This window comes from Oncorhynchus keta, chromosome 5 (genome assembly GCF_023373465.1).
Source record: "Oncorhynchus keta strain PuntledgeMale-10-30-2019 chromosome 5, Oket_V2, whole genome shotgun sequence".
Classification (NCBI taxonomy): domain Eukaryota; kingdom Metazoa; phylum Chordata; class Actinopteri; order Salmoniformes; family Salmonidae; genus Oncorhynchus; species Oncorhynchus keta.
Genome location: NC_068425.1, coordinates 27,339,947 through 27,364,891, shown reverse-complemented (window position 1 = coordinate 27,364,891; position 24,945 = coordinate 27,339,947). Strand labels below are relative to the sequence as shown.

Sequence of the window (24,945 nt, the reverse complement as noted above, 5' to 3'; positions counted from 1 at the left end):
GCCCAGAGGCGCCAGAGCCCCTCAGCCCAGAGGCGCCAGAGCCCCTCAGCCCAGAGGCGCCAGAGCCCCTCAGCCCAGGGCGCCAGAGCCCCTGCCCCTCTGTCCAGTGGGGTCATTGAGAGGGGTTGCCATGGTGAGAAAATTGGAGGCGGAAAATGAGGCGGACTAAAACAATGGTGAAGTGGGGTCCGCGTCCCCGCCCTGTACCAGAACCGCCACCAAACGGATTAGACGCCACCCAGACCCTCCCCTATGGTCATTTGTCGGCCGGAGTCCGCACCTTTGGGGGGTACTGTCACGTTCTGACCTTTATTTTCTGTGTTTTTGTATTTAGTTAGTATGGTCAGGGCGTGAGTTGGGTGGGCAGTCTATGTTTGTTTGTCTAGGTTTTGGGAATTTCTATGTTTCAGATGGTTCTCAATCAGAGGCAGGTGTCATTAGTTGTCTCTGATTGAGAATCATACTTAGTGGCCTGGGTTTCACTGTGTGTTTGTGGGTGATTGTTTCCTGTCTCTGTGTGCACCAGATAGGACTGTAATTTGAGTTTTCACATTTTTTTGTTTTGTTAGTTTGTTCATGTGTACCTGATAGCATTAAAAGTACCATGGAAAATTACCACGCCGCGTATTGGTCCTCTGATCCGTTTCGCCTCTCCTCTTCGGAAGAAGAGGAGGAAACTCGTTACAGGTGCCCACATGTGTTATTTTAGTTAAGGACTCATTGTTCAGAGCAATTCTTGAAAAGTGTGTTATATGTATTACAAACTCATACCATGAATATGGTCTGTCAATAACATTGTGGTGATGAGTAGCAGTGAATGACTGAAAATACTGAATAATACAATTAATACAACTGTTGATAACAGTCTAACATAAAATAAACATTGATTCAAATGTCTGATTCTTTGATCCATCCCACCATTTATTCAAACCAAACCATGTGGTTGAAACATTGTATGGTTACCAGCCACCAGTTGGCTTATGCAAAAGACAGTTTCTCAGCTGAAACAAGACAGTGAGAATTAGATCATGAAAGTGTATAGGGACACTGCAGTCCCTGGGCTACTTAACTACTTTAACTGTCTATCTGAATCATCAGATATGTTAAACTGGGACCCTGAAACAGCCAGGTGACAGACTGGAGGGGAGGGTTGTGTGAGAGAAACAGACACCACTGAGAAAAGGAGAGCAGGACCTGTTTGGAACGGAATGGATTATCAAACATAAACCCCTAGACTATGGAATGGATGCTTTAATAGTTACTTTTCATACAGTTTGAACAAAATTATGGAAAATATGCTGTTTCTGTGTGACTTAAAGCATAATAATTATGACAAAAGTAGCTGTAAATATGTTTATTCGAAGTATGCACGTATTATTAAATAGTCCGTTTATATTGATATATTCAGTCAATTTGACTCCTACTTGGCTGCTTGTACATTTTACCCCTTAAAAATGGCATTAAAGTCATCTGTTCAAAACAATCATTTCATTTATCCATTTTGATACTACACTTATAGGAGAAATAGTAGATACGTATGTAGCAACTCCTTAGAATGGTTAAACATTCTCTACGGGACACAAATGACATGGGTGCATGCTTATTATTTGTAATCCTGACTATGACTCCACTCTCTGAGGGTGTCTCGGGGGAGTGGGATATGCAAGACAATACATTTACAATTCACACATGTGTATAATACACACTTGAACATGTGTGAAATAGGACAAATATAAGCACCCACCTAATCATTATTATTATTATTAATTGTATACATGATCTACACTATGTGTGTTTTGTATGGCTGAGCTGGTGCTATTAAACCATTCATCAGAAATAAATGAGATTGTCTGTGTTCCATGGGGAAGTGGTTTTTGTACAGCTCTCCCACCACTCTCTCTCACTGTGTGTACCGGGCACAGTAATACACAGCTGTGTCCTCACTCTTCAGACTGTTCATCTGTAGGTACATCTTACTGCTGGAGTCATCTCTGGGTGAATCTACCCTGGACTGTCTGAGAGTAATAGATGGGTGTACTATCTGTGCTGATATAAGCAATCCACTCTAGTCCTTTCCCAGGAGCCTGTCTGATCCAAGCCATCCTATAGTCACTGAATGTGAACCCAGAGGCTGTACAGGTCAGTTTGTGTGATTATCCAGGCTTTTTAACCACTGGTCCAGACTCAGTCAGTGTCTGACCATAAACACCTGTGGAAATAGAAAGCAAAGATATTGTTGAAGTTGAAACTAAAATCTGATGTCAACTTGTTTATTTGATAAACAGCATAATTAAACATACTGTATCCTCACCTGTTAGATAGACTGTCAGTAATAATACTCCTGTGGTAGGAAACATGGTGATCTGTTTAGTTCTCTAAAGATAGTTGAGACAGTCCTCAGCAGAATTCTCCTTCAACAGAGACGTAAATAAAGATGGAGGACAGGAGAGTTTTGCATGAACTCCTCCTCACTGGGAGGATATATTACCTGGTAGGCCATATTGAGATGTTCTGCTATGATACAATCCTGCTGTTCTATTTATTGTATCTATTTTATCAGGTAAATTGATGGATAATACATTTTCCATTTACAACACAAACCTTGAGGAAAAGTTGTAAAGACAGTGTGACTATTACTGTACTAATTATTCCTCACAACAGTAGATTAATATTGCTACAATCTGTTATCATGTTATTATAGTATGATAATGGGCATCCCACTGGGCAAAAACAGGTTGAATATATGTTTTTTCCACGTCATTTAAACATCCAATCTATGTGATGATGTTGAATGAATGTGGGAAACTGATTTGAATTTGCAAAAAGTCATCAATGTAAAGGCATTTTGTATGTTTTTCCACTCAACTTTTAACCTACATCCAAAGACATGGTGACAGTTGTTGATGTCATGAAGAATTGACAACTCATCCAAATGGAAATCAAAACTAGACATTGAACTGACATCTGTGCCCAGTGGTATAGTTCTGAAAAAACACTTAATCAATCCCACAATATATATTTGTGAATAACATTTTAATTAATTTTAGTGGTGACGGTACTCCATTATACCTACCCAAGCGAGAACTTTTTAAATATTTTAATATATTTCAAGTATACTAAAGTATACTTAAATATACTATATATTATAATAATATACTTCAAATACGAGACATACTTTTCTTGTACAGTACCAGTCAAAAGTTTGGGACACACCTACTCATTCAAGGGTTTTGCTTTATTTGTACCCTTTTCTACGTTGTACAATAATAGTGAAGACATCAACAACTATGAAATAACACATATGGAGTCATGTAGTAACCTAAAAAGCCCCCTTTGCCTTGATGACAGCTTTGCACACTCTTTGAATTCTCTTAACCAGCTTAACCTGGAATGCTTTTCCAACAGTCTTGAAGGAGTCCCCATGTATGCTGAGCACTTTTTTGGCTACTACTTGATTCTGCATGTATTATTTAATAGTTTTGATGTCTTCACTATTATTCTACAATGTGGAAAATAGTACAAATGAAGAAAAACTTCATGAATAGGAGTGTCCAAACTTTTGACTGGTACTGTATATCTTAATTGTGCTATAAAAATACAATCATTACACTTTAACACACTTATTACAAGTGTACTTTAAATTCATAGTTTTTTCATTCACTATCACAACACTCAAACAAACTCACTGTAATTTAGTATATTCATTCAAGTACACTTGGAGTTGCTTTTTTGTTGAAGCATTGTTTTAGTTTGTTTCATGAAACTCTGTTTGTTAGTGATCAAGTACACAGTAAGAATAGTTTCAGTGCCAATAACAAGTATGGAAGTACTTCCGGAATTCCTATTCAGAAGAGTACAGAGTAAGTTGACAATGATACAGGAACATGCACAGCCATGGAAGATGGAGAGTGTATTTTTTCATATGTCAAGAATATATACAGTGAGGAGAATTTTGATACACCTCTGATTTTGCAGGTTTTCCTACATACAAAGCATGTAGAGGTCTATAATTTTTATCATAGGTACACTTCAACTGTGAGAGACGGAATCTAAAACAACAATCCAGAACATCACATTGTATGATTTTTAAGTAATTAATTAGCATTTTATTGCATGACATAAGTATTTGATTAATCAGAAAAGCAGAACTTAATATTTGGTACAGAAACCTTTGTTTGCAATTACAGAGATCATATGTTTCCTGTAGTTTTTGACCAGGTTTGCACACACTACAGCAGGGATTTTGGCCCACTCCTCCATACAGACCTTCTCCAGATCCTTCAGGTTTCGGGGCTGTCGCTGTGCAATACGGACTTTCAGCTCCCTCCAAAGACGTTCCATTTGGTTCAGGTCTGGAGACTGGCTAGGCCACTCCAGGACCTTGAGATGCTTCTTACGGAGCCACTCCTTAGTTGACTGTGTGTGTTTCGGGTCATTGTCATGCTGGAAGACCCAGCCACAACCCATCTTCAATGCTCTTACTGAGGGAAGGAGGTTGTTGGCCAAGATCTCACGATACATGGCCCCATCCATCCTCCCCTCAATACGGTGCAGTCGTCCTGTCCCGTTTGCAGAAAAGCATCCCCAAAGAATGATGTTTCCACCTCCATGCTTCACGGTTGGGATGGTGTTCTTGGGGTTGTACTCATCCTTCTTCTTCCTCCAAACACAGCGAGTGGAGTATAGACCAAAAAGCTCTATTTTTGTCTCATCAGACCACATGACCTTCTCCCATTCCTCCTCTGGATCATCCAGATGGTCATTGGCAAACTTCAGACGGGCCTGGACATGCGCTGGCTTGAGCAGGGGGACCTTGCGTGCGATGTAGGATTTAATCCATGACGGCGTTGTGTGTTACTAATGGTTTTCTTTGAGACTGTGGTCCCAGCTCTCTTCAGGTCATTGACCAGGTCCTGCCGTGTTGTTCTGGGCTGATCTCTCACCTTCCTCATGATCATTGATGCCCCACGAGGTGAACTATTACAGTGAAAGAATACCATGCTATTGTTTGAGGAGAGTGCACAATTTTGAACATGAAAAGTTATTAACTTCTTGCGTCGAGTTATCCCGGATCCGGTATCGTGACTACAGCCTCAAGCTCATTACCATAACGCAACGTTAACTATTCATGAAAATCACAAATGAAATGAAATTAATCTATTTGCTCTCAAGCTTAGCCTTTTGTTAACAACACTGTCATCTCAGATTTTCAAAATATGCTTCTCAACCATTGAAAAACAAGCATTTGTGTAACAGTATTGATAGCTAACGTAGCATTGAGCGTTAGCATTCAGCATGCAACATTTTCCACAAAAAAACTGAAAAGCATTCAAATAAAATAATTTACCTTTGAAGAACTTCAGATGTTTTCAATGAGGAGACTCTGTTAGATAGCAAATGTTCCGTTTTTACAAAAAATATTATTTGTGTCGACTAATCGCTCCGTTTTGTTCATCACGTTTGGGTAAGGAAAAATAAAAAATAATAAGTCATTAAAACGCGAACTTTTTTTCAAATTAACTCCATAATATCGACAGAAACATGGCAAACCGATGTTTAGAATCAATCCTCAAGGTGTTTTTCACATATCTATCGACGATAACTGCCACGATGGATTTTTACTTTCTCTTCTGAAGAAATGGAACGCGCATGGACTTACAGATTACGCACACAGGACACCGGGCGGGACACCAGGTAAATGTCGTCTCTTATGGTCAATCTTCCAATGATATGCCTACAAACACGTCACAATGCTGCAGACACCTCGGGGAATAGACAGAAAGCACGGGCTCATTCCTGGCGCATTCACAGCCATATAAGGAGACATTGGAACACAGCGCCTTCAGAATCTGGGGCATTTCCTGTATGAAACTTCATCTTGGTTTCGCCTGTTGCATTAGTTCTGGGGCACTCACAGATAATATCTTTGCAGATTTGGAGACGTCAGAGTTTTGTCTTTCCAAGGCTGTCAATTCCAAGCATAGTCGAGCATCTTTTCGTGACAAAATATTGCGCTTAAAACAGGCACGTCTTTTTATCCAATAATGACACAGCGCCCCCATAGGTTCAAGAGGTTAATAAACAAATTAGGCACATTTGGGCAGTCTTGATACAAATATTTGACAGAATTTCAATGGTTCTTTGGATCAGACTAAACCTTTGCACATACCATCTAGTGGCCAAAATCTAAATTGCACCTACACTGGAATAATACATTATGGCCTTCTGGGTTATGTACCACATGAGTGTTGAATTTGCCCACCTCTGCATTTGGTGATATGCTCCTCCTGGGCTTGGCTGGAGCGGTGGTGCTTCACCTCACAAGACACATGTTTGTGCGCATGCCAGTCCCTCGCAGACACGTTAAACATGATCTGCTCAGTCTGTGTCCCATTTGAATGATCCTTGGGGGTCGGTGTGACTCCACCTTGAGAAGCCACAACCCCATCCACCTTCCAGCTGACAGAAAAGCCCCCAAGGCTGAGACCCACCAGCAGACAGGTGAGAGGCACCATTCCATCTGTCCTCAGCTCTTGAAGAGTGGGTCCCTGTAGGTAAACCCCCACTTTCTGATATGATATTGGAGTCACTGTGAGGAAGGGGAATTGAGTGTCTTAAGCCATGTTCAGATAAAGAATTCTTACATTACTAAAGGATGGTTAGGCCTATATCACTGCTCCAGGATAGTATATGTCATAATAGCAAAAACTACCTGCACATATATTGATGCTCTTCCTGACTTTCTGAAGATACTTGTCGATGACCTCACAGGTGAAGACCATACCCTGGTTCCACTCCTGCTGTGTTACTGTGATATGACTGGTTACTGCCACACATCCGTCTTCCCCTATCTTTATGTCATTGGCTGCTGCATCCCTCTGTTTAGACCCAGAGAGCCACGTGATCTGAGGGTTGAAGCCCCACCCAGAACACATGAGTTTCTGGGTTCCTGAGCCAGACATCTCCTCACTGGGGACTGGAAGGAGCTCCATAGACAGTTCACCTGTAAACAACACAAACAGTTTTTAATTTTAAACCAACAATGGAAACATAATTTCATGTTGGTAAGCCATACATAAAATTACATAACTAATAAAGATGATATCATAAGGTAACAATGACAGAAGTTGACCCACCAAAAAGCTTGACTTTGGAGCTAGACACCCAGCTGTTGGAGAAACCTTGGTTAACTTTACAGGTGAAAGGAACACTGATCTAGCTTCAATGTCAATAAGGTCTAATTTTAATGTGCTAGAAATGTAAGAAGACTGAATGTTTTTCTGTACTTCTCTCTGTATATATTTTCACGAAGTTCCATTCTAACCTTCAACATTGCTGGTCTTCTGTGTGGGGTTGAAGCATCGATGTTCAGCTCTGCATGTTATTGTGTTCAGGGTTTTCCATTGGCTTGAGGGAAGAGTCAGGTTACTGCTGATGCTCTGAGTTGTGCTGCTGGCCTGGTTCACTGGGGTCCTGCTGGTTGGGTCTTTTCCATCCAGAAGCCAGGACACTTTGGCGACATACACAGAGTGGACCACACATGTAGCTGTTACCTCAGTCTGTGTCATCACTGTCCTGAATCTGGGGGTCTCCAAGTGGAGGTATGGAGTAGACGAGGGAAACGCTGAAGGCAAAACAGATGCGGGTGAAGATAAAATCTATCAATATGTTTTATACACACAGATAATTTGTTTCTGATTCATATTTTTTTTAAGCTGAATTGAAACAGGTAGTGGGTGTCTATCAGTTCACAACCTACCTGTACATAAACTGGTGCTCTTCCTTGTAGTTTTCTGAAGATCCGTGTCGATTACCTCACAGGTGAAGACCATACCCTGGTTCCAATCCTGCTGTGTTACTGTGATATAACTGGTTAGTGCCACATATCAGTCTTCCCCCATCCTTCTCTCATAGGCTGCTGCAGACCTCTGTTCAGACCCAGAGAGCCACTTGATCTGAGGGTTGAAGCTCCACCCAGAATACATGAGTTTCTGGGTCCCTGAGCCTAACGGTTCCTCACTGGGGACTAGAAGGAGCTCCAAGGATGGTTCACCTGGAAACAACACAAACACTTTTCCATTTTAGACATGAAGTGGTCAATTAAGATTATGCAATAGAGATTTTTTTTTTTTGTCCGAGAGTTGGTGAATAAGGCGCTGGAGAATGCGGTAACTCAGCAGATGGTGAGGTTTGGACCAATTCCAGATTCCGACCAATGGGGTGAACGCTACATGCCTCCGGGCCTTGTGGACGATGCTGATTCATTCGATCCTGATGTGTGAAGGTTGTAGTGAAAATCCTAAAAAGTGAAGAGCTATAACTAGAAGTAGGGATAGAACTAACCCCTTAAGTTGAGGAATTAGTGGTGTAAAAACATTTATCTTGTGTGTGTAATATTTAGTCAATGGGTGGATTGATAGAAGAATTTGTGTTTAAAGTAATGACTAAGATATTTCACCCTGAAACTGTATCACTTTGTGTGAGATCCATTAGACACATAAGACTATAAGTTGATAATGTGTGCAGCTTAGGCAGGATAGAATTAGGACATTGCGTTTCTTTTTAGCTATGTAAGCAGGGTGTAGTTGTGACAACAAAGGATAAGATGAGCTATCGACAGACAACCTGTGCAACTGTGAAACCAATAACAGAAGATTCTGTCCTCACCCTGGATAGAGGAAAAGTTCAGCCTGTCCGACTATGGAGTAGCCCATGATAAGTAAACTTGATAAATAAACTTGTGTGTGTGTGTGTGTGTGTGTGTGTGTGTGTGTGTGTGTGTGTGTGTGTGTGTAAAGACTAGCTCTGCACTAGAAGGGCAGAGCTCTCTGAATAAAGAACTGATCATTTGTATGCTGGGACTCTGTCTGTTTATTACAACTTAGAGTCTTACAACCTCTAGGATACAGATGGAGTTATAAAATAGTTCAGTTAGAACATTGAGAATCTTGTGACAGGGTGTCACGCCCTGGCCATAGTGAGGGTTTTATTCTCTAGTTTGGTTAGGCCAGGGTGTGACCAGGGTGGGCATTCTATGTTCATTCTCTAGTGTTGTATTTCTTTGTTTGGTCTAGTATGGTTCTCAATCAGGGACAGCTGTCTGTCGTTGTCTCTGATTGAGAACCATACTTAGGTAGCTTTTCCCCACAGGGGTTTTGTGAGTAGTTAATTTCTGTTTTGTACCTGACGGAGCTGTTTCGGTTGTTCTTTTGTTACTTGTTGGATTTAGTGTTCAGTTTAATAAATAACATAAACACGTATCACGTTGTGCTTTGGTCCTCACCCTCTTCCACCAACAGCCGTTACACGGGGGATGTTCTAATATTTTTGAAACAAAGGTGTAGACTGAAAATGACAGTTGTGAGTTAGGGAGATAGTTTCTGGGGTTCAGTTATTATAGCAGACTATTGTAATGGGAGGAGACATTGGCTCTTGGTACACAGAATATATTTGCATCTCCATGGGGTTAACTCTCTCAGGTCTATGCGGGGTTACATCCCCTTTGTCTATATATAGTGGAGTGTCTGTCTCTCTTTCAGTAAGAGTTAAGAATCCAGCATCGAACCAACCCAGCTTGAATACAAACCATGTTCCCTGCATCTCTGCTGCTGCTGCTTGTAGCTGCATCATGTGAGTCTCCTTTAGATTTGTTTTTGAAACTGAACATTTTATTTGCAGTTCTATATCCAATATATTCAACTGTTAAATTACTTTTCTGATTACTCTGTAGATCCATAATTGTTTTCATTCTAATTCTTCCATTGACAGGTGTGCACTGTGGCCTTGAGCTTACCCAACCAAGCTCATTGGATGTAAAGCCTGGAGAGTCTTTGAGCATCACCTGTAAGGTCTCTGGTTATTCTCTGACTGATAGCAGCAACGTCTATGGAATAGGCTGGATCCGTCAGCCTGTAGGAAAAGCACTTGAATGGGTTTGGACCATCTATTATGGTGGAAGCTCAAAATCTCAAAGTTCCCTAAAAGACAGGTTCAGTGTCACAAGAGACACTTCCAGCAACACAGTGTTTTTAAAAGGACAGAATCTGCAGACTGAAGACACAGCTGTGTATTATTGTGCTCGGTGGCCACAGTGATACAAACCACCAACAGACCAGTACAAAAACCCTATATGTATGTGATGAATCAAGTACAAGCACAAACAGTATAGCACTTATAGTATAAGTAGAGTCAAAATAAATAACCAGTGGTGTAAAAGACTTAAGTAAAAAGACTTAACTAGTCTGGGGTATTTGTACTTTACCTTATCATTTTACATTCCTAAATAAATGTCTGTACTTTTTATTCCATACATTTTCCCTGACACCCAAAAGTACACGTTACATTTTGAATGCCTGGCATGACAGGAAAGTGGACCGAGTCATGTACTTATCAAGAGAACATCCCTGGTCATCCCTACCAAATGCTTTTATTGGGTGACTTTCACTTTTACTTGACTCATTTTCTATGAATGTATCTTTACTTTTACTCAAGTATGACAATTGGGTATTTGTTCCACCACTGTAAATAACTAGTATAAAAATAAATAAATTGATGGACTGAACCAACCTGCATTATGAACTGTTAAATCAAATACAAAGTTGAGTGAAATGTTGATTCTCTCTTTGTTTACAGCATGTTAATATAATATAGAGAACTCAGAGATGGGGAACAGCATCATATGCATTGGGAGGTGTTCATGGATGCCACGGGAAGCCAGGCTTCCCCAAGAAATTGACCATTAAAAATATATTATATTTAGCTTTCGTCTCTCTGTGTTTCATCATTGTCCTTCAATTTGCAAGAGGCTAAATGTATCTCACCGGAGAAAGCATCTGAGCAATATGTGTCTCTGTATGTGTAGGCCATCTATATGATGCTGTCTGGTCCAAAAGAGAATGACATTGTTGCCGCCTGTAGCATTGAAAAAGTTTCAAATAATAGTCATCGACCAGTGATAATGCCCTCGAAGCCGGCATTTGGAGGACATATAGACTTTGTCTCGGGCCTAACAACACTCATGCCAATATATTATCTAAACACAGCCTTCTAGGGCATTATCACTTAATTAAAATGGTCAAAAATTTGCAAAAATAGCAATTTATCAAGCAATAATTTTGCTTCAACTATCTGGGAGTGGTTTGAGTGGGGAGTGGAAAACAGATCATGTGCTGATATTGGCAGGGAGGTTTGGAACTCTCCTTATTGGTCTATTATGGTGATGTCACAATGGAAGGCCAAAACTACCTCCCACCAAAAAAGGCTGACATTTCATGCAGTCTTTTCAAAAAGCTCTTACCCTGAATGAGCATTCTCATAATTTTCAATATTTCACAGTATTATTCCAACCTCATAGTTTGGAAATATATATAAAAACAGGAAAAACATGTTTTTTGACTGCACTGGTCATTAAAAAACTTGTTCATGTGACAACAAGAAAGCTTGATCAGACAGGGCAAGAGATCATTTGATTGTGTAGTTTGGACGCTTTTATAGTGTAGTGCTTTGTTTTATTGTTGTATTCTTTACAGCATTGATACTCAGTATTATTCTACTGTGACATAAAGAGAGGAAGTGGTACACCACCTAGCCATGTTGTTAGGGGAGTTTTATGCAGCTGCTTCACCAGCTCCAATCAGTGTGTCTCTCGAGCACAATAATAGCAGTAATAACAGAAGTGTCTGCTCTCAGAGTCTTGGCCTCTCAAAACTGTGTGCTTGTGGAGACGTCCTCAGTCAGGACAAGCTGTCCTTTCAGGGAGTTTGTGTAGATTGTAGAATTGCTATTCATTCTCCCGATCCATTCCAGGGCTTTGCCTCACTTCTGCCTCGTCCAGTGTATTCAGTCGCCGCTCATTGAGAAAGCAGAGATTTTACAGGACAATTTAACAGTGTCTCCAGGTCATTTAACTTGAGGAGGAGACTGATCCTGCCTGATATAACAATAAACACCTGTGAAACAAAAACGTTTCAACATTCAGTTGAAGATGTGATATTTACATTGATTTCAAGTTTAACCATGATACCTCCTTCAGTCACCATGTAATGCTTTACTTACTGTGTATGGACATCACCATGACAACTAAACTCCAGACAGTCATCAGTTCCGTCTAAAATTGTTCCAACTAAACTTGTTCCAACTAAACTTGTTCCTTCTTCTTGTGGTCCTTCTGTAGCACAGTTGGTAGAGCATGGCGCTTGTAACGCCAGGGTAGTGGGTTCGATTCCCGGGACCACCCATACGTAGAATGTATGCACACATGACTGTAAGTCGCTTTGGATAAAAGCGTCTGCTAAATGGCATATATTATTATTATATGTTCCATCTAAACTTGTTCCATCTATACTTGTTCCAACTAAACTTGTTCCATCTATACTTGTTCCAACTAAACTTGTTCCATCTATACTTGTTCCATCTATACTTGTTCCATCTATACTTGTTCCAACTATACTTGTTCCATCTATACTTGTTCCAACTAAACTTGTTCCATCTATACTTGTTCCATCTATACTTGTTCCATCTAAACTTGTTCCATCTATACTTGTTCCATCTATACTTGTTCCATCTATACTTGTTCCAACTAAACTTGTTCCATCTAAACTTGTTCCAACTATACTTGTTCCAACTAAACTTGTTCCATCTATACTTGTTCCATCTATACTTGTTCCATCTAAACTTGTTCCAACTAAACTTGTTCCATCTAAACTTGTTCCAACTAAACTTGTTCCAACTAAACTTTTCCATCTGATTCAGTTCCATCTATACTTGTTCCATCTATACTTGTTCCAACTAAACTTGTTCCATCTAAACTTGTTCCAACTAAAATTGGTCCATCTATTTTGTTCCAACTAAACTTGTTCCATCTAAACTTGTTCCAACTAAACTTGTTCCAAAGTAAACTTGTTCCATCTATACTTGTTCCATCTAATGTTATTGTTCCATCTATAATTGTTCCAACTAAACTTGTTCCATCTAAACTGTTCCATCTAAACTTGTTCCATCTAAACTTAAATCCAACTAAACTTGTTCCATCTAAACTTGTTCCATCTAAACTTGTTCCAACTAAACTTGTTCCATCTATACTTGTTCCAACTAAACTTGTTCCATCTAAACTTGTTCCAACTAAACTTGTTCCAACTAAACTTGTTCCATCTATACTGACTCAAAATACAAAGAACTTTTTCCAACTAAACTTGTTCCATCTATACTTGTTCCATCTATACTTGTTCCATCTATACTTGTTCCATCTATACTTGTTCCAACTATGCTTGTTCCATCTATACATTCTTTTCCAACTAAACTTGTTCCATCTATACTTGTTCCATCTATACTTGTTCCATCTAAACTTGTTCCATCTATTTGTTCCATCTATGAATTGTTCCATCTATAAATTCCAACTAAACTTGTTCCATCTAAACTTGTTCCAACTAAACTTCTGTTTTAGGACCAAACTTGTTCCATCTATACTTGTTCCATCTATACTTGTTCCATCTAAAACTTAATGTAAACTTGTTCCATCTAAACTTGTTCCAACTAAACTTGTTCCAACTAAACTTGTTCCATCTATACTTGTTCCATCTATACTTGTTCCATCTATACTTGTTCCAACTAAACTTGTTCCATCTAAACTTGTTCCAACTAAACTTGTTCCATCTATACTTGTTCCAACTAAACTTGTTCCATCTAAACTTGTTCCAACTAAACTTGTTCCAACTAAACTTGTTCCATCTATACTTGTTCCATCTATACTTGTTCCATCTATACTTGTTCCAACTAAACTTGTTCCATCTAAACTTGTTCCATCTAAACTTGTTCCATCTAAACTTGTTCCAACTAAACTTGTTCCATCTAAACTTGTTCCATCTAAACTTGTTCCAACTAAACTTGTTCCATCTATACTTGTTCCAACTAAACTTGTTCCATCTAAACTTGTTCCAACTAAACTTGTTCCAACTAAACTTGTTCCATCTATACTTGTTCCATCTATACTTGTTCCATCTATACTTGTTCCAACTAAACTTGTTCCATCTATACTTGTTCCAACTAAACTTGTTCCATCTAAACTTGTTCCAACTAAACTTGTTCCAACTAAACTTGTTCCATCTATACTTGTTCCATCTATACTTGTTCCATCTATACTTGTTCCAACTAAACTTGTTCCATCTAAACTTGTTCCAACTAAACTTGTTCCAACTAAACTTGTTCCATCTATACTTGTTCCATCTATACTTGTTCCATCTATACTTGTTCCATCTAAACTTGTTCCATCTATACTTGTTCCAACTAAACTTGTTCCATCTATACTTGTTCCAACTAAACTTGTTCCAACTAAACTTGTTCCATCTATACTTGTTCCATCTATACTTGTTTCATCTATACTTCATCCATCTATATTTGTTCCATCTTAACTTGTTCCATCTATACTTGTTCCAACTAAACTTGTTCCATCTAAACTTGTTCCATCTATACTTGTTCCATCTATACTTGTGGAGAAGTATCCCTCTATCAGTTTATGTACAGCGGGTGCAGCCTCCTTCCTGTCACTGTGCCATCTGGCACAATAATAAACAGCAGAGTCTTCAGTCTTCATGCTGTTCATCTGGAGATTTACCTGCTGCTTGCTATTGTCTCTGGAGATGGTGAACCGACCCTGAACAGACTGGGAGTAGTAAGTGTCCTGTGTGAATCACCATCACTGATAGATGCAACCCACTCCAGTCCTTTCCCAGGAGCCTGTACCATCCAAGCATTCCAATGTTGCCACCAAACCCAGAATATGTACAGGTCAGTTGGCCATGTGTGATTCTCCAGGCTTTTTAACCACTGATTCAGACTCCGTCAGTGTCTGACCCTGAACACCTTTGGAAATTAAATTACAAATAATCGGTCAATCTTTCTAGCAGTTCATAAAAATAAAAACACACATGAAAATGATGGTACATCCATTTTAGTTGACACATAATATTGTCACTTACTTTTTACAGACACCACCATGAGTACTAAAGTCCAGGCAGTCCTCATTGTTTCGTATTAGTTAGTACAGGACTTGTAATGTTATAATGTCAGTCCAAGCTGCCTATAATGAGAAGACCAGAGTTGAGTCTCTGATTATTAATGGATGAATGGTAGAGTTTCACTTTGCATAGACCACCCTCTGGGCTTAAATAGAGACTGAGAGGGAGAAATTGATAGAGAAATTCTAAATTACTCTATGCTTTAATTGCCAAAACCAATTTCACACTCATTTCTATTCATTAATGAGGTGTAAGTTCATTAATTATGCATGAAGTAGATCGAGACCAGTCTTAAAAGTCAGGTAAAGCGCGTTTAATTCCAGAGAGTACTGACTCAAAATACAAAGAACATTACATTTTAAATCTGAAGAAGACATAAAATGACGTCATCAGTTACACCCCCCCTCCCAGCCTTACAATGGCGTAGTATTCGGTCCTGGAGATTTCACTCCCCTCATAAACTACATTCCAACCTGCCTAAAGGATATACTTCTCTCTGCTAATGGAATCCAACCAAAACATTCTTATCTGTTTGAAGTACTATCTTATCCCTGCTTTAAAACTTTCCCAGGAGACACAGACACAATTCATTTCTGCTTACATTTTCAGTAACAGTACAATTGAGAACCCATACTTCTCAAATCATAATATAATAGTATTAGCATGAATGTTTCTAATCATTAATGTATACATAATTGACCATCTAAACTATATTTTCCTCTATCAGAAATCTTCTGCTCTATTCCTTGATTCTCTCTCCTCCTTTATTCTGCTCTCTGTAGTTAATATTTTCCATATGGGATGTTCACTCTAGATATGTTTTGTATTTTATGCAATGCTGAACAGCACAAAAACAAGAGTATTTCCTTATGTGGGCAATACCATTAGTATTGAATTGGATTATCTCTTAGTCCCCAATTCCAGAACAAATTCAAGAAAGTGTACAGTATTATATAGAGCCATTTTTGCATGGAACTCTGTTCCATCACATATTGCTCAAATCAAAAGCAAACCTGGTTTCAAAAAACAGATAAAGCAACACCTGCCGGCACAACACCTCTCTCCTATTTGACCTAGATATTTTGTGTGTATGTACTGATATGTTGGCTATATGTGCCTTTTTAAAATGTGTGTCGTTCTGTTCTTGAGCTGTTCTTGTTGATTCATGTTCTGTATTATGTCATGTTTCATGTTTTGTGTGGACTCAAGGAATAGTAGCTGTTGCTTTCGCAACAATAAATGGGGATCGTGCTTTTACACCTGCATTGTTTGCTGTTTGGGGTTTTAGGCTGGGTTTCTGTACAGCACTTTGAGATATCAGCTGATGTACAAGGGCTATATAAATAAATTTGATTTGATTTGATTTGATTTGATTTGGATCCTAATCCAATTGTTTTTAAATACTGCTTATCCCCTCTTGGGAATCTATTGTGGAGTTCAGACGTGTGCAGAAAATAGTTGCATGTTGTAGTTTATTTGAAAATACCAACATTTAAAATACTCAAGAAAGTCAAATATAGTTTGTATAGGGTTATATTTCGAGTTTCAACTAAAGGCAACTATTTTCTAAGGGTTCTAAGATGACATATGGAATTGTTTTAAGATGGTTGTACCATGGAACATTTCGCTATGTGTTTTAGGATTATAGGACTCCTTTGGGAATCTACTGTAGCCCATCCATTAATGGCAAAAAAGACAGTAAAAAAACAAATCATAAGGTTTTGAAGTGTCTGTCCTTTATCTAGGAGATATAAGAAACCTCAGGAAATATATAAAATCTGCTCCATACCCTGACTCCCTCTCCACCCTGTCCTTCATTTGGCTCTCTGTTTTTACCACTGTAATTAGAGCAGTAAAAATAAATGTTTTATCATACACGTGGTGTACGTGTATACGTGTCAGGAAATCAGCATTCAGGGCTCAAACCACCCAGTTTATAAAGACAAGTATATGGTAAAGAAAGTGTTCTCTTTCCAGTCTTTTCAGTCCTCTGAAGCAGCAGGTAGTCAGCAGGTTGTCACTGTCAAAAACACTGTCCTTGGAGAGCAATTCTGAGGTAATCATTTTGTGCAGACTGAGCAAGCGTTTATACGGTGAAAGAGTATCCGGTTAGAATGTTGCAAGTTCTAGCAAGTGTCAGCCAGTGTTTATACAGTGCTGCAGACTCCTGTGTCACTGTGTCTCTGCAACAATAATAAACAGCAGTCTTCATTCTTCAGACTGTTCATCTGGAGATACACCTGCTGCTTACTGTTGTCTCTGGAGATGGTGAACCGACTCTAAACTGACTGCCACCATCACTGCTGGTAATAGCTGCAACTCATTCTAGTTCTTTCACAGGAGCCTTTCTGATCTAAGAATTCCAAATGTGGCCACATAATTCAGTATACGTGCAGGTCAGTTTGTGTGATTCTCCAGGTTTTATAACTACAGATTCAGTGTCTGACCATGAACACCTGTAGAGATAGCTCAGTTGTAGCTCAGTTGGTAGAGCATGGCGCTTGTAACGCCAGGGTAGTGGGTTCGATTCCCGGGACCACCCATACGTAGAATGTATGCACACATGACTGTAAGTCGCTTTGGATAAAAGCGTCTGCTAAATGGCATATACATATATTATTATAATACCTGGACTAAAAACCTCACATAACAATATGTTTACATAAAACTAGTCTTAAAGTGTTCACCTGTCAACCCTACAATCATCAGTAGTAAATCAATATAATATTTCATCATGAATTGTCAGAAGTTATGGTGTGTCCCTGTTCTTCAGACTAGTCCGTTTCATTTCCTCTCCTCCACTCTGCAGTGAGATAAGTAGTAATGGATGAGGTCAGAATTTTGCAATGACCTTGTCCCAGGGTGGGAAGATCACACAGAGATCATATGGAGATTCAGAGATGGGGAACAGGTACATTTGACCTGAAAACTGAACTTATAGAGACAGTGAGTTAATTTACATTTTAATAAAGGGGAATGGATTACAGTAAAATGATACCTTACTATAAAAAACATTTAGCTCGGATACATAAAAACGAAGAGGGGAGCGTGATAATAATACTTTGAGCAGATTTGATGGATGGAATGTCACTGCTAAGGAACTGTAGTAATACAGTAATTGTGATGAAAGTATATGTGTTTTAATTTACATCTTCTTAGGGATAGGGAGCAGTATTCGGAAGTTTGGATGACTGACATGCCCAGAGTAAAGTGCCTGTTACTCAGTCCCAGAAGCTAGGATATGTATTTAGAAAACACTCTGAGGTTTCTAAAACTGTTAAAATAATGTCTGTGAGTATAACAGAACTGATATGGCAGGTGAAAACCCGAGGAGAATCCATTCGGACTTTCTTTTGTTTTGAGGTCAGCACCCATTGAAATTCCTGTGTATGGGAAAAATCAAAGGACATCCTCCCAAATTGCAGTTCCTATGGCTTCCACTAGATGACAATAGTCTTTAGAAAGAGTTTCAGGCTTGTTTTTTTTAAATGAGTTATAATTTGTAGTTTTTCTTGGAGACTCTCAATTTGGCTGTCTTGTGGCCCGCGTGGATGAGGATGCGCACTTCGTTATTTATCTCTGGTAATGAGCATACTATTCTCCATCTAAAATGTTAGCGTTTATTTACGTATTAGGGTACCTGAGGGTTGATTAGAAAAACTAAACAGACTTTTGGGGGATATAAAGAAGGTCTTTATCGAACAAAACAACCATTTGTTATGTAGCTGGGACCCTTGGGACTGCAAACAGACGAAGATCTTCAAAGGTAAGTGATTTATTTTATCGCTATTTCTGACTTTTGTGACGCCTCTGCTGGTTTGGATTCTGTTTTTAACTTCTTCGATATAGGGGGCGCTCTTTTAATTTTTGGATAAAAAAACGTTCCCGTTTTAAACAAGATATTTTGTCAAGAAAAGATGCTCGACTATGCATATAATTGACAGCTTTGGAAAGAAAACACTCCAAAACTGTTTCCAAAACTGCAAAGATATTATCTGTGAGTGCCACAGAACTGATGCTACAGGCGAAACCAAGATGAAATTTCAAACAGGAAATGCCCCAGATTTTGAAGGCGCTGTGTTCCAATGTCTCCTTATATGGCTGTGAATGCGACAGGTAGTACGCGGCAAATTCCAAAAATGATATAAAAATCAATCTTTCACACGTAAGATACTCAATTAAAGCTACACTCGTTGTGAATCCAGCTTTTAAAATCTGAAATGTTGGCTGGATTCACAACGAGTGTAGCTTTAATTGAGTATCTTACGTGTGAAAGTTTGATTTTTATATCATTTTTGGAATTTGCCGCGCTGCATTTTCCCTGTTTTTTTCCCCAAGTGGGACGCAACCGTCCCCTATACCATAAGAAGTTAACTTCTTGCGTCGAGCAATCCCGTATCCGGGAGCGTAATCATAGCCTCAAGCTCATTACCATAATGCAACGTTAACTATTCATGAAAATCGCAAATGAAATGAAAGAAATATATTCACTCACAAGCTTAGCCTTTTGTTAACAACACTGTCATCTCAGATTTTCAAAATATGCTTTTCAACCATAGCTACACAAGCATTTGTGTAAGAGTATTGATAGCCTAGCATAGCATTAAGCCTTGCATTCAGCATGCAACATTTTCACAAAAACAAGAAAAGCATTCAAATAAAATCATTTACCTTTGAAGAACTTCGGATGTTTTCAATGAGGAGACTCTCAGTTAGATAGCAAATGTTCAGTTTTTCCAAAAAGATTATTTGTGTAGGAGAAATCGCTCCGTTTTGTTCATCACGCTAAGAAAAAAAACCGAAAATTCAGTCATTACAACGCAAACTTTTTTCCAAATTAACTCCATAATATCGACAGAAACATGGCAAACGTTGTTTAGAATCAATCCTCAAGGTGTTTTTCACATATCTATTCGATGATAAGTCACTCGTGGCAGTTTGGTTTCTCCTCTGTTCAAAATGGAAAAATGCACGCACCTGGAGATTACGCAATAGTTTCGACGGAGGACACCGAGCGGACACCTGGTAAATGTAGTCTCTTATGGTTAATTTTCCAATGATATGCCTACAAATACGTCACAATCCTGCAAACACCTTGGGGAAACGACAGAAATTGTAGGCTCATTCCTTGCGCATTCACAGCCATATAAGGAGACATTGGAACACAGCGCCTCAAAAATCTGGCTCACTTCCTGTATGAAATTTCATCTTGGTTTCGCCTGTAGCATTAGTTCTGTGGCACCCACAGACAATATCTTTGTAGTTTTGGAAACGTCAGAGTGTTTTCTTTCCAAAGCTGTCAATTATATGCATAGTCGAGCATCTTTTCATGACAAAATATCTTCTTTAAAACGGGAACGTTTTTCATCCAAAAATGAAATACTGCCCCCAGAGGTTCAAGAGGTTAAATGGAGGGAAGGCATGCAATGGAACAGGGAGGTTTCAGAAAAACAGCACTTCCTGGTTGGATTTTCCTCAGGTTTTTGCCTGCAATATCAGTTCTGTTATACTCACATACAATATTCTGTCAGTTTTGGAAATTTTAGTGTGTTTTCTATCCTAATCTGCACATTATTTGCATTTTCTAGCTTCTGGGCCTGAGAAATAGGCAGTTTAATTTGGGTATGTTTTTCCTCCAAACATCAAAATACTGCCCCCTAGTCTCAAGAGGTTACGGGATGGGTAGCGTCAAGAAGTCTGGACCAGTTTTCAAAATTATTTAGATTTTTGTGTCAATTACACATGTATAAGAACTGTATCAACATACTTTAGTCATATTTTTTTTATTTTTTATGTTTTACTTGTCCAGAGGGCATATTTTTTGTCCATTTGCAATATGATTTCATAGGAAGTCAAAAGTCGAAGTCGATAGTCACTTTTCTTTTGTTGCAAAATGTCATAATAAATGCCCAAATGCAATATGAAAGATTTGAAAGTGCCAAATCCGGATTTTATGTCCATTTGCCATGTACGATCAATGAAAGTCGATTTACAAACCCAAAAGTCAGTGAACCATGTCCAAAAGGCATTTATACTGACAAAATTATATATAGCACTATGTTAAGCCATGAATCAACCTAGATGGTCTATTTGCCATATATGATGAGGGAGAAGTGTGACTGTTGTTTATTAACAATACAAAGAAAACGTCCAAAATGACAAGGGGCGCCCCTTATTGGATGGGCACTGGTGGGGGGTGCTCCCTACCCAACCGTGGACCCCTTGCTACCCCGTAATGGCATTAAAAAAAACATTTTAAAAATGTGCACGGCTGTGCATTTGCAATTTGTTTCAATGGGCATTTACCATCACGAATTTGACATGCTCAAAATTCTGCAGAAATGCTAAATTGACTGGCCTGATGAACTCGGGATGGCCGGGCAGTGATAGTGGTTCCTTTCCATCGCTCGTTGTGATGATTTCATCATATCCATTTGGTGATGTTTTTTCACTGTTGAATCATATTGCAAATGCACTGTGCATTTGCAACATGTTTCAATTGGCATTTACCATCACGAATTTGACATGCTCAAAAATCCTGCAGGAATGAGAAATTGACTGGCCCGGTGAACTCGGGGTGGCCGGGCAGGGATTCTGGTTCCTCTCCATCGCTCGTTGGGGTTGATTTCAGACTGTCACTTTGGTGATGGTACCTCACTATTTAAACATATTGCAAATGTACAAAAGTCAGCCAGCAAGTCACTGTCCATCAGTCAATTAGATATCATTCTGACACCAAACTGATACAAACTGACACCACACCCACTTTTGCCAACTTGTTTAGAAGCCAACTATCACATATTTCAGAGCTGGGTCCGTCTCTATGGGCCGAGGAGGTTACAATGCACCTGGTTTTGCAACTCTGGGACATTTCTAAATGTCGTCATTTTCGTGATGTCAAAATGAAGTTATTGCAAATGTACGAGGCTGTTTCTCGGTCCGAGAACCTTCTAGAGCCACATAACTCACCATGCACCATCAACTTGAGCTCTAGAACAGGTTTCTAAAATTTCAGAACTCTAGGTCTGATGGTTCTTTAACAGTTTGAACAAAGGTAACTATTGCAGGCTCTGTCTGTCTCTACGCACCACAGTGTGTCCCTCCATCCAAGCTGTGTGTGTGTGAGTTTTTCTTGGAAATTGTATGGGAGACATGACTGATTTACAGTTCATGAGGGTTGCCTAATCGCACATATTACGTTTTGGAAAGATCTGACTTTTTTAACCCTTCGAAACAGCCCCTATGACACCAATTATGGCACTTCCCGTTGGTACAGGAAGCTAAAAGTAAACACATGTCCTCAGTAGGGTTTGCTTTTACAGAATGCTGAGTTTTAAGTCTATACGTTAAGAACTGACTGATTTAGACAGGGTTGAATGCACTATTTCTATCAAACTGCAGGTTGGGTATGGCAAAACACTTTTAGGGTGATTTTAACCACTTCCGGTTGCTACAGAAAGCTTAGAATCAACACAGGTAGACCTCATAGTGGCTTGATGGATTGTCATCGAAGACAGGTTCATAAGACATTCATAACCCACATAGGCTTCAGGTTGAATTTAGGGGTGCAGGCAATGTATTCCTATGGGGAGAGAAGTCATTGAAAACTGTTTGATGTAAACACCTTCTTTTAACTGTTAAGGGTTAATGCCACATTGTCAAGGTTAGGCTTGTACAGCTAGGGAGGACCTCAGGAATGTTCCTGAGGTCGAATTGTGCTTCTAACCCTAACTGTTCTCCCTCTTTCACCCAAAAGCACCTGCAATTTAGGGCCAGGCTTCATTATGAGCTCCGACTGGGCAAGCTACGGTCTAGCGGGGCATCTCTTTGAAGTCGGCACAGCCTAGAGATTATGGTAATGCCATTGCAGGCTCTGAGTGTCTTTAAGCACTGCACTTTGTCACTCCATCCTTGCGGTGTGTGTGTGTGTGTGTGTGTGTGTGTGTGTGTGTGTGTGTGTGTGTGTGTGTGTGTGTGTGTGTGTGTGTGTGTGTGTGTGTGTGTGTGTGTGTGTGTGTGTGTGTGTGTGTGTATGTGTGTGTGTGTGTGTGTGTGTGCTTTTCTTTGACATCTGTTGGGAGAAATTACTGACTTACAGTTCTTGAGTGTTGCCTAATCACACATATGAAGTTCAGAAAATATCAGACCTTTTTAACCCTTTGAAACAGCACATATGACACCATTTCAAGGCACTTCCGGTTGACATGGGAAGCTGAAAGTGAACATATATCCTCCTTGGGGTAGGCACTTATAGAATTTTGAGTTTTAAGTCTTTATGTTAAGAACGGACTTACAGAGGGTTGAATGAGTGTGTGTTATTTCAGAAAAATCACAGAAATCTCGTAGAGCTCCAAAACACACTTCAGAAATGTTCGTCTGAATACGCTAAAACTGAATCTGAAATTTAAGATTTCTCTTAAATTACGATAGATAAATGGCTGGTTCTTTTTTTCCTGACACCGTAGGTTCATTTACTTTGATGTGAAGCGGTCAAATTAGCGCTCTATTTTCATTTTTGACCTTTAATCACAGAAAAATGGCCATAACTCAAAAACCGTTGAGGCCTCAGCGTCATCTTGTTCGGGGCCAACTGCCCATTATGCCAAACCTATGCTCACCAAGTTTAGGCTTCGAAGTCTTTTCCGTTTATGAGAAAAGGCTACGTCGTGATTGGTGATGTGTTGTACATTTGCAATATGATTCCATTTGCCCTTTGGTGGGATTTACCGGGACAGCTGAAAAATGACCAAAATTTTAACATTTTATTAGACGGAAACCGAATGTCCGAGAGACTTCGTTCAATGACTTCTCTGAAGATCTGGCCCCCGTGCACGGCCCGCCGTTGTCCACGATTTTTAGAAATGTTCGCGGACGTCTAGTAAGGGACCTTACAGTTGCAATATGGACTTTCTCACTATATGGCAAATGTCAAAATGTTCCCTTCAGGTATGTAAGGGATCTGGGTGTACCTTTAGTAGCTACAACACACATTGGGTAAGACAATCTGCAGGGAAAGCATTGGAGTGGATAGTTTACTCTGGATTAGGCCTAGGTAACCATGCTAAAAGCTTTGATGGACGTATGGAAACGACTAAAGACTCTGAAGCTGTCTGATCTGAGAGCAGAGGACTCTGCTGTGTATTACTGTACACGACAGACACAGTGGTGTGAGTGAGTGGAGGATCTGTACAAAAACCCCTCCGAGAATCTAACTGGCAGCAGAGTCAACAGAGGGCAGTAGAGCATCATTACAACAGAGTAACATCTACTGCAGTATTATATTCCCCTGAGAGCCAAAATAGACAGTGTATTGTCAACATAACTACTTGTACATCAACACAAAGTACACATTTCCCTGAGGAGAGGTGTAGTAAGGAGAGGGGGAATCGCATTAAGCTGTGTTTTATATGTCTAAAATCTGCCATTCAAATCATGATTAAGCTTTTTATCATCCAAGGTTTCCCACAGTTCCTCCAAATGTTGAGTCAGTCCATATGTTTGATGAATAGAGCCTGTCCACCCCAAGACAGACTCAGGACCCAGGTTTTAGAACTGTTTTTTGTATCGTGCTTTGTATTTCTATTTAGCATTTCATATTCATATTTTTGTATTTATTGGGCTCATTTGAAATAAACCTTTATATCAACATGATTCCCTGTCAAAACTAAATGTTAAATAAAATATTGGCCCTACTGATGACTCATATATTTACCTCTGACCTCATTCAACAGCCCCTCCCCATGACATCATGATGTAAATCCAGGTCCCTCGGAGTTCATATATACTTATGTTCTGCTGCTGACTTGTTGTATTGTGTGGAGCAGCTGAGTTCATATTTCCACCCTCAGTATGATGGGAAAACTCTACCTTCTGCTGCTCTCTCTCTGTCTGCCATGTGAGTTCTGCAGTACTTCATCAACTGTTCTTTGTTGAA

General features: G+C 39.4%; 1 pseudogene and 1 gene segment (V, D, J or C); both read right to left on the bottom strand.

The window, feature by feature from the left end:
- Positions 1-978: 978 nt before the first annotated feature.
- On the bottom strand, positions 979-7,209 carry LOC118384213 (Ig mu chain C region-like; the record flags this gene model as incomplete). The annotated part of the segment is given in 4 exon segments: positions 979-1,001; positions 6,263-6,589; positions 6,713-7,003; positions 7,137-7,209. Coding segments are annotated over 4 exon segments (714 nt in total), but the record flags the coding sequence as incomplete, so codon positions are not given.
- Positions 7,210-7,319: 110 nt separating this feature from the next.
- Positions 7,320-8,081, bottom strand: LOC127930339 (immunoglobulin heavy constant mu-like; annotated as a pseudogene).
- Positions 8,082-24,945: the final 16,864 nt, after the last annotated feature.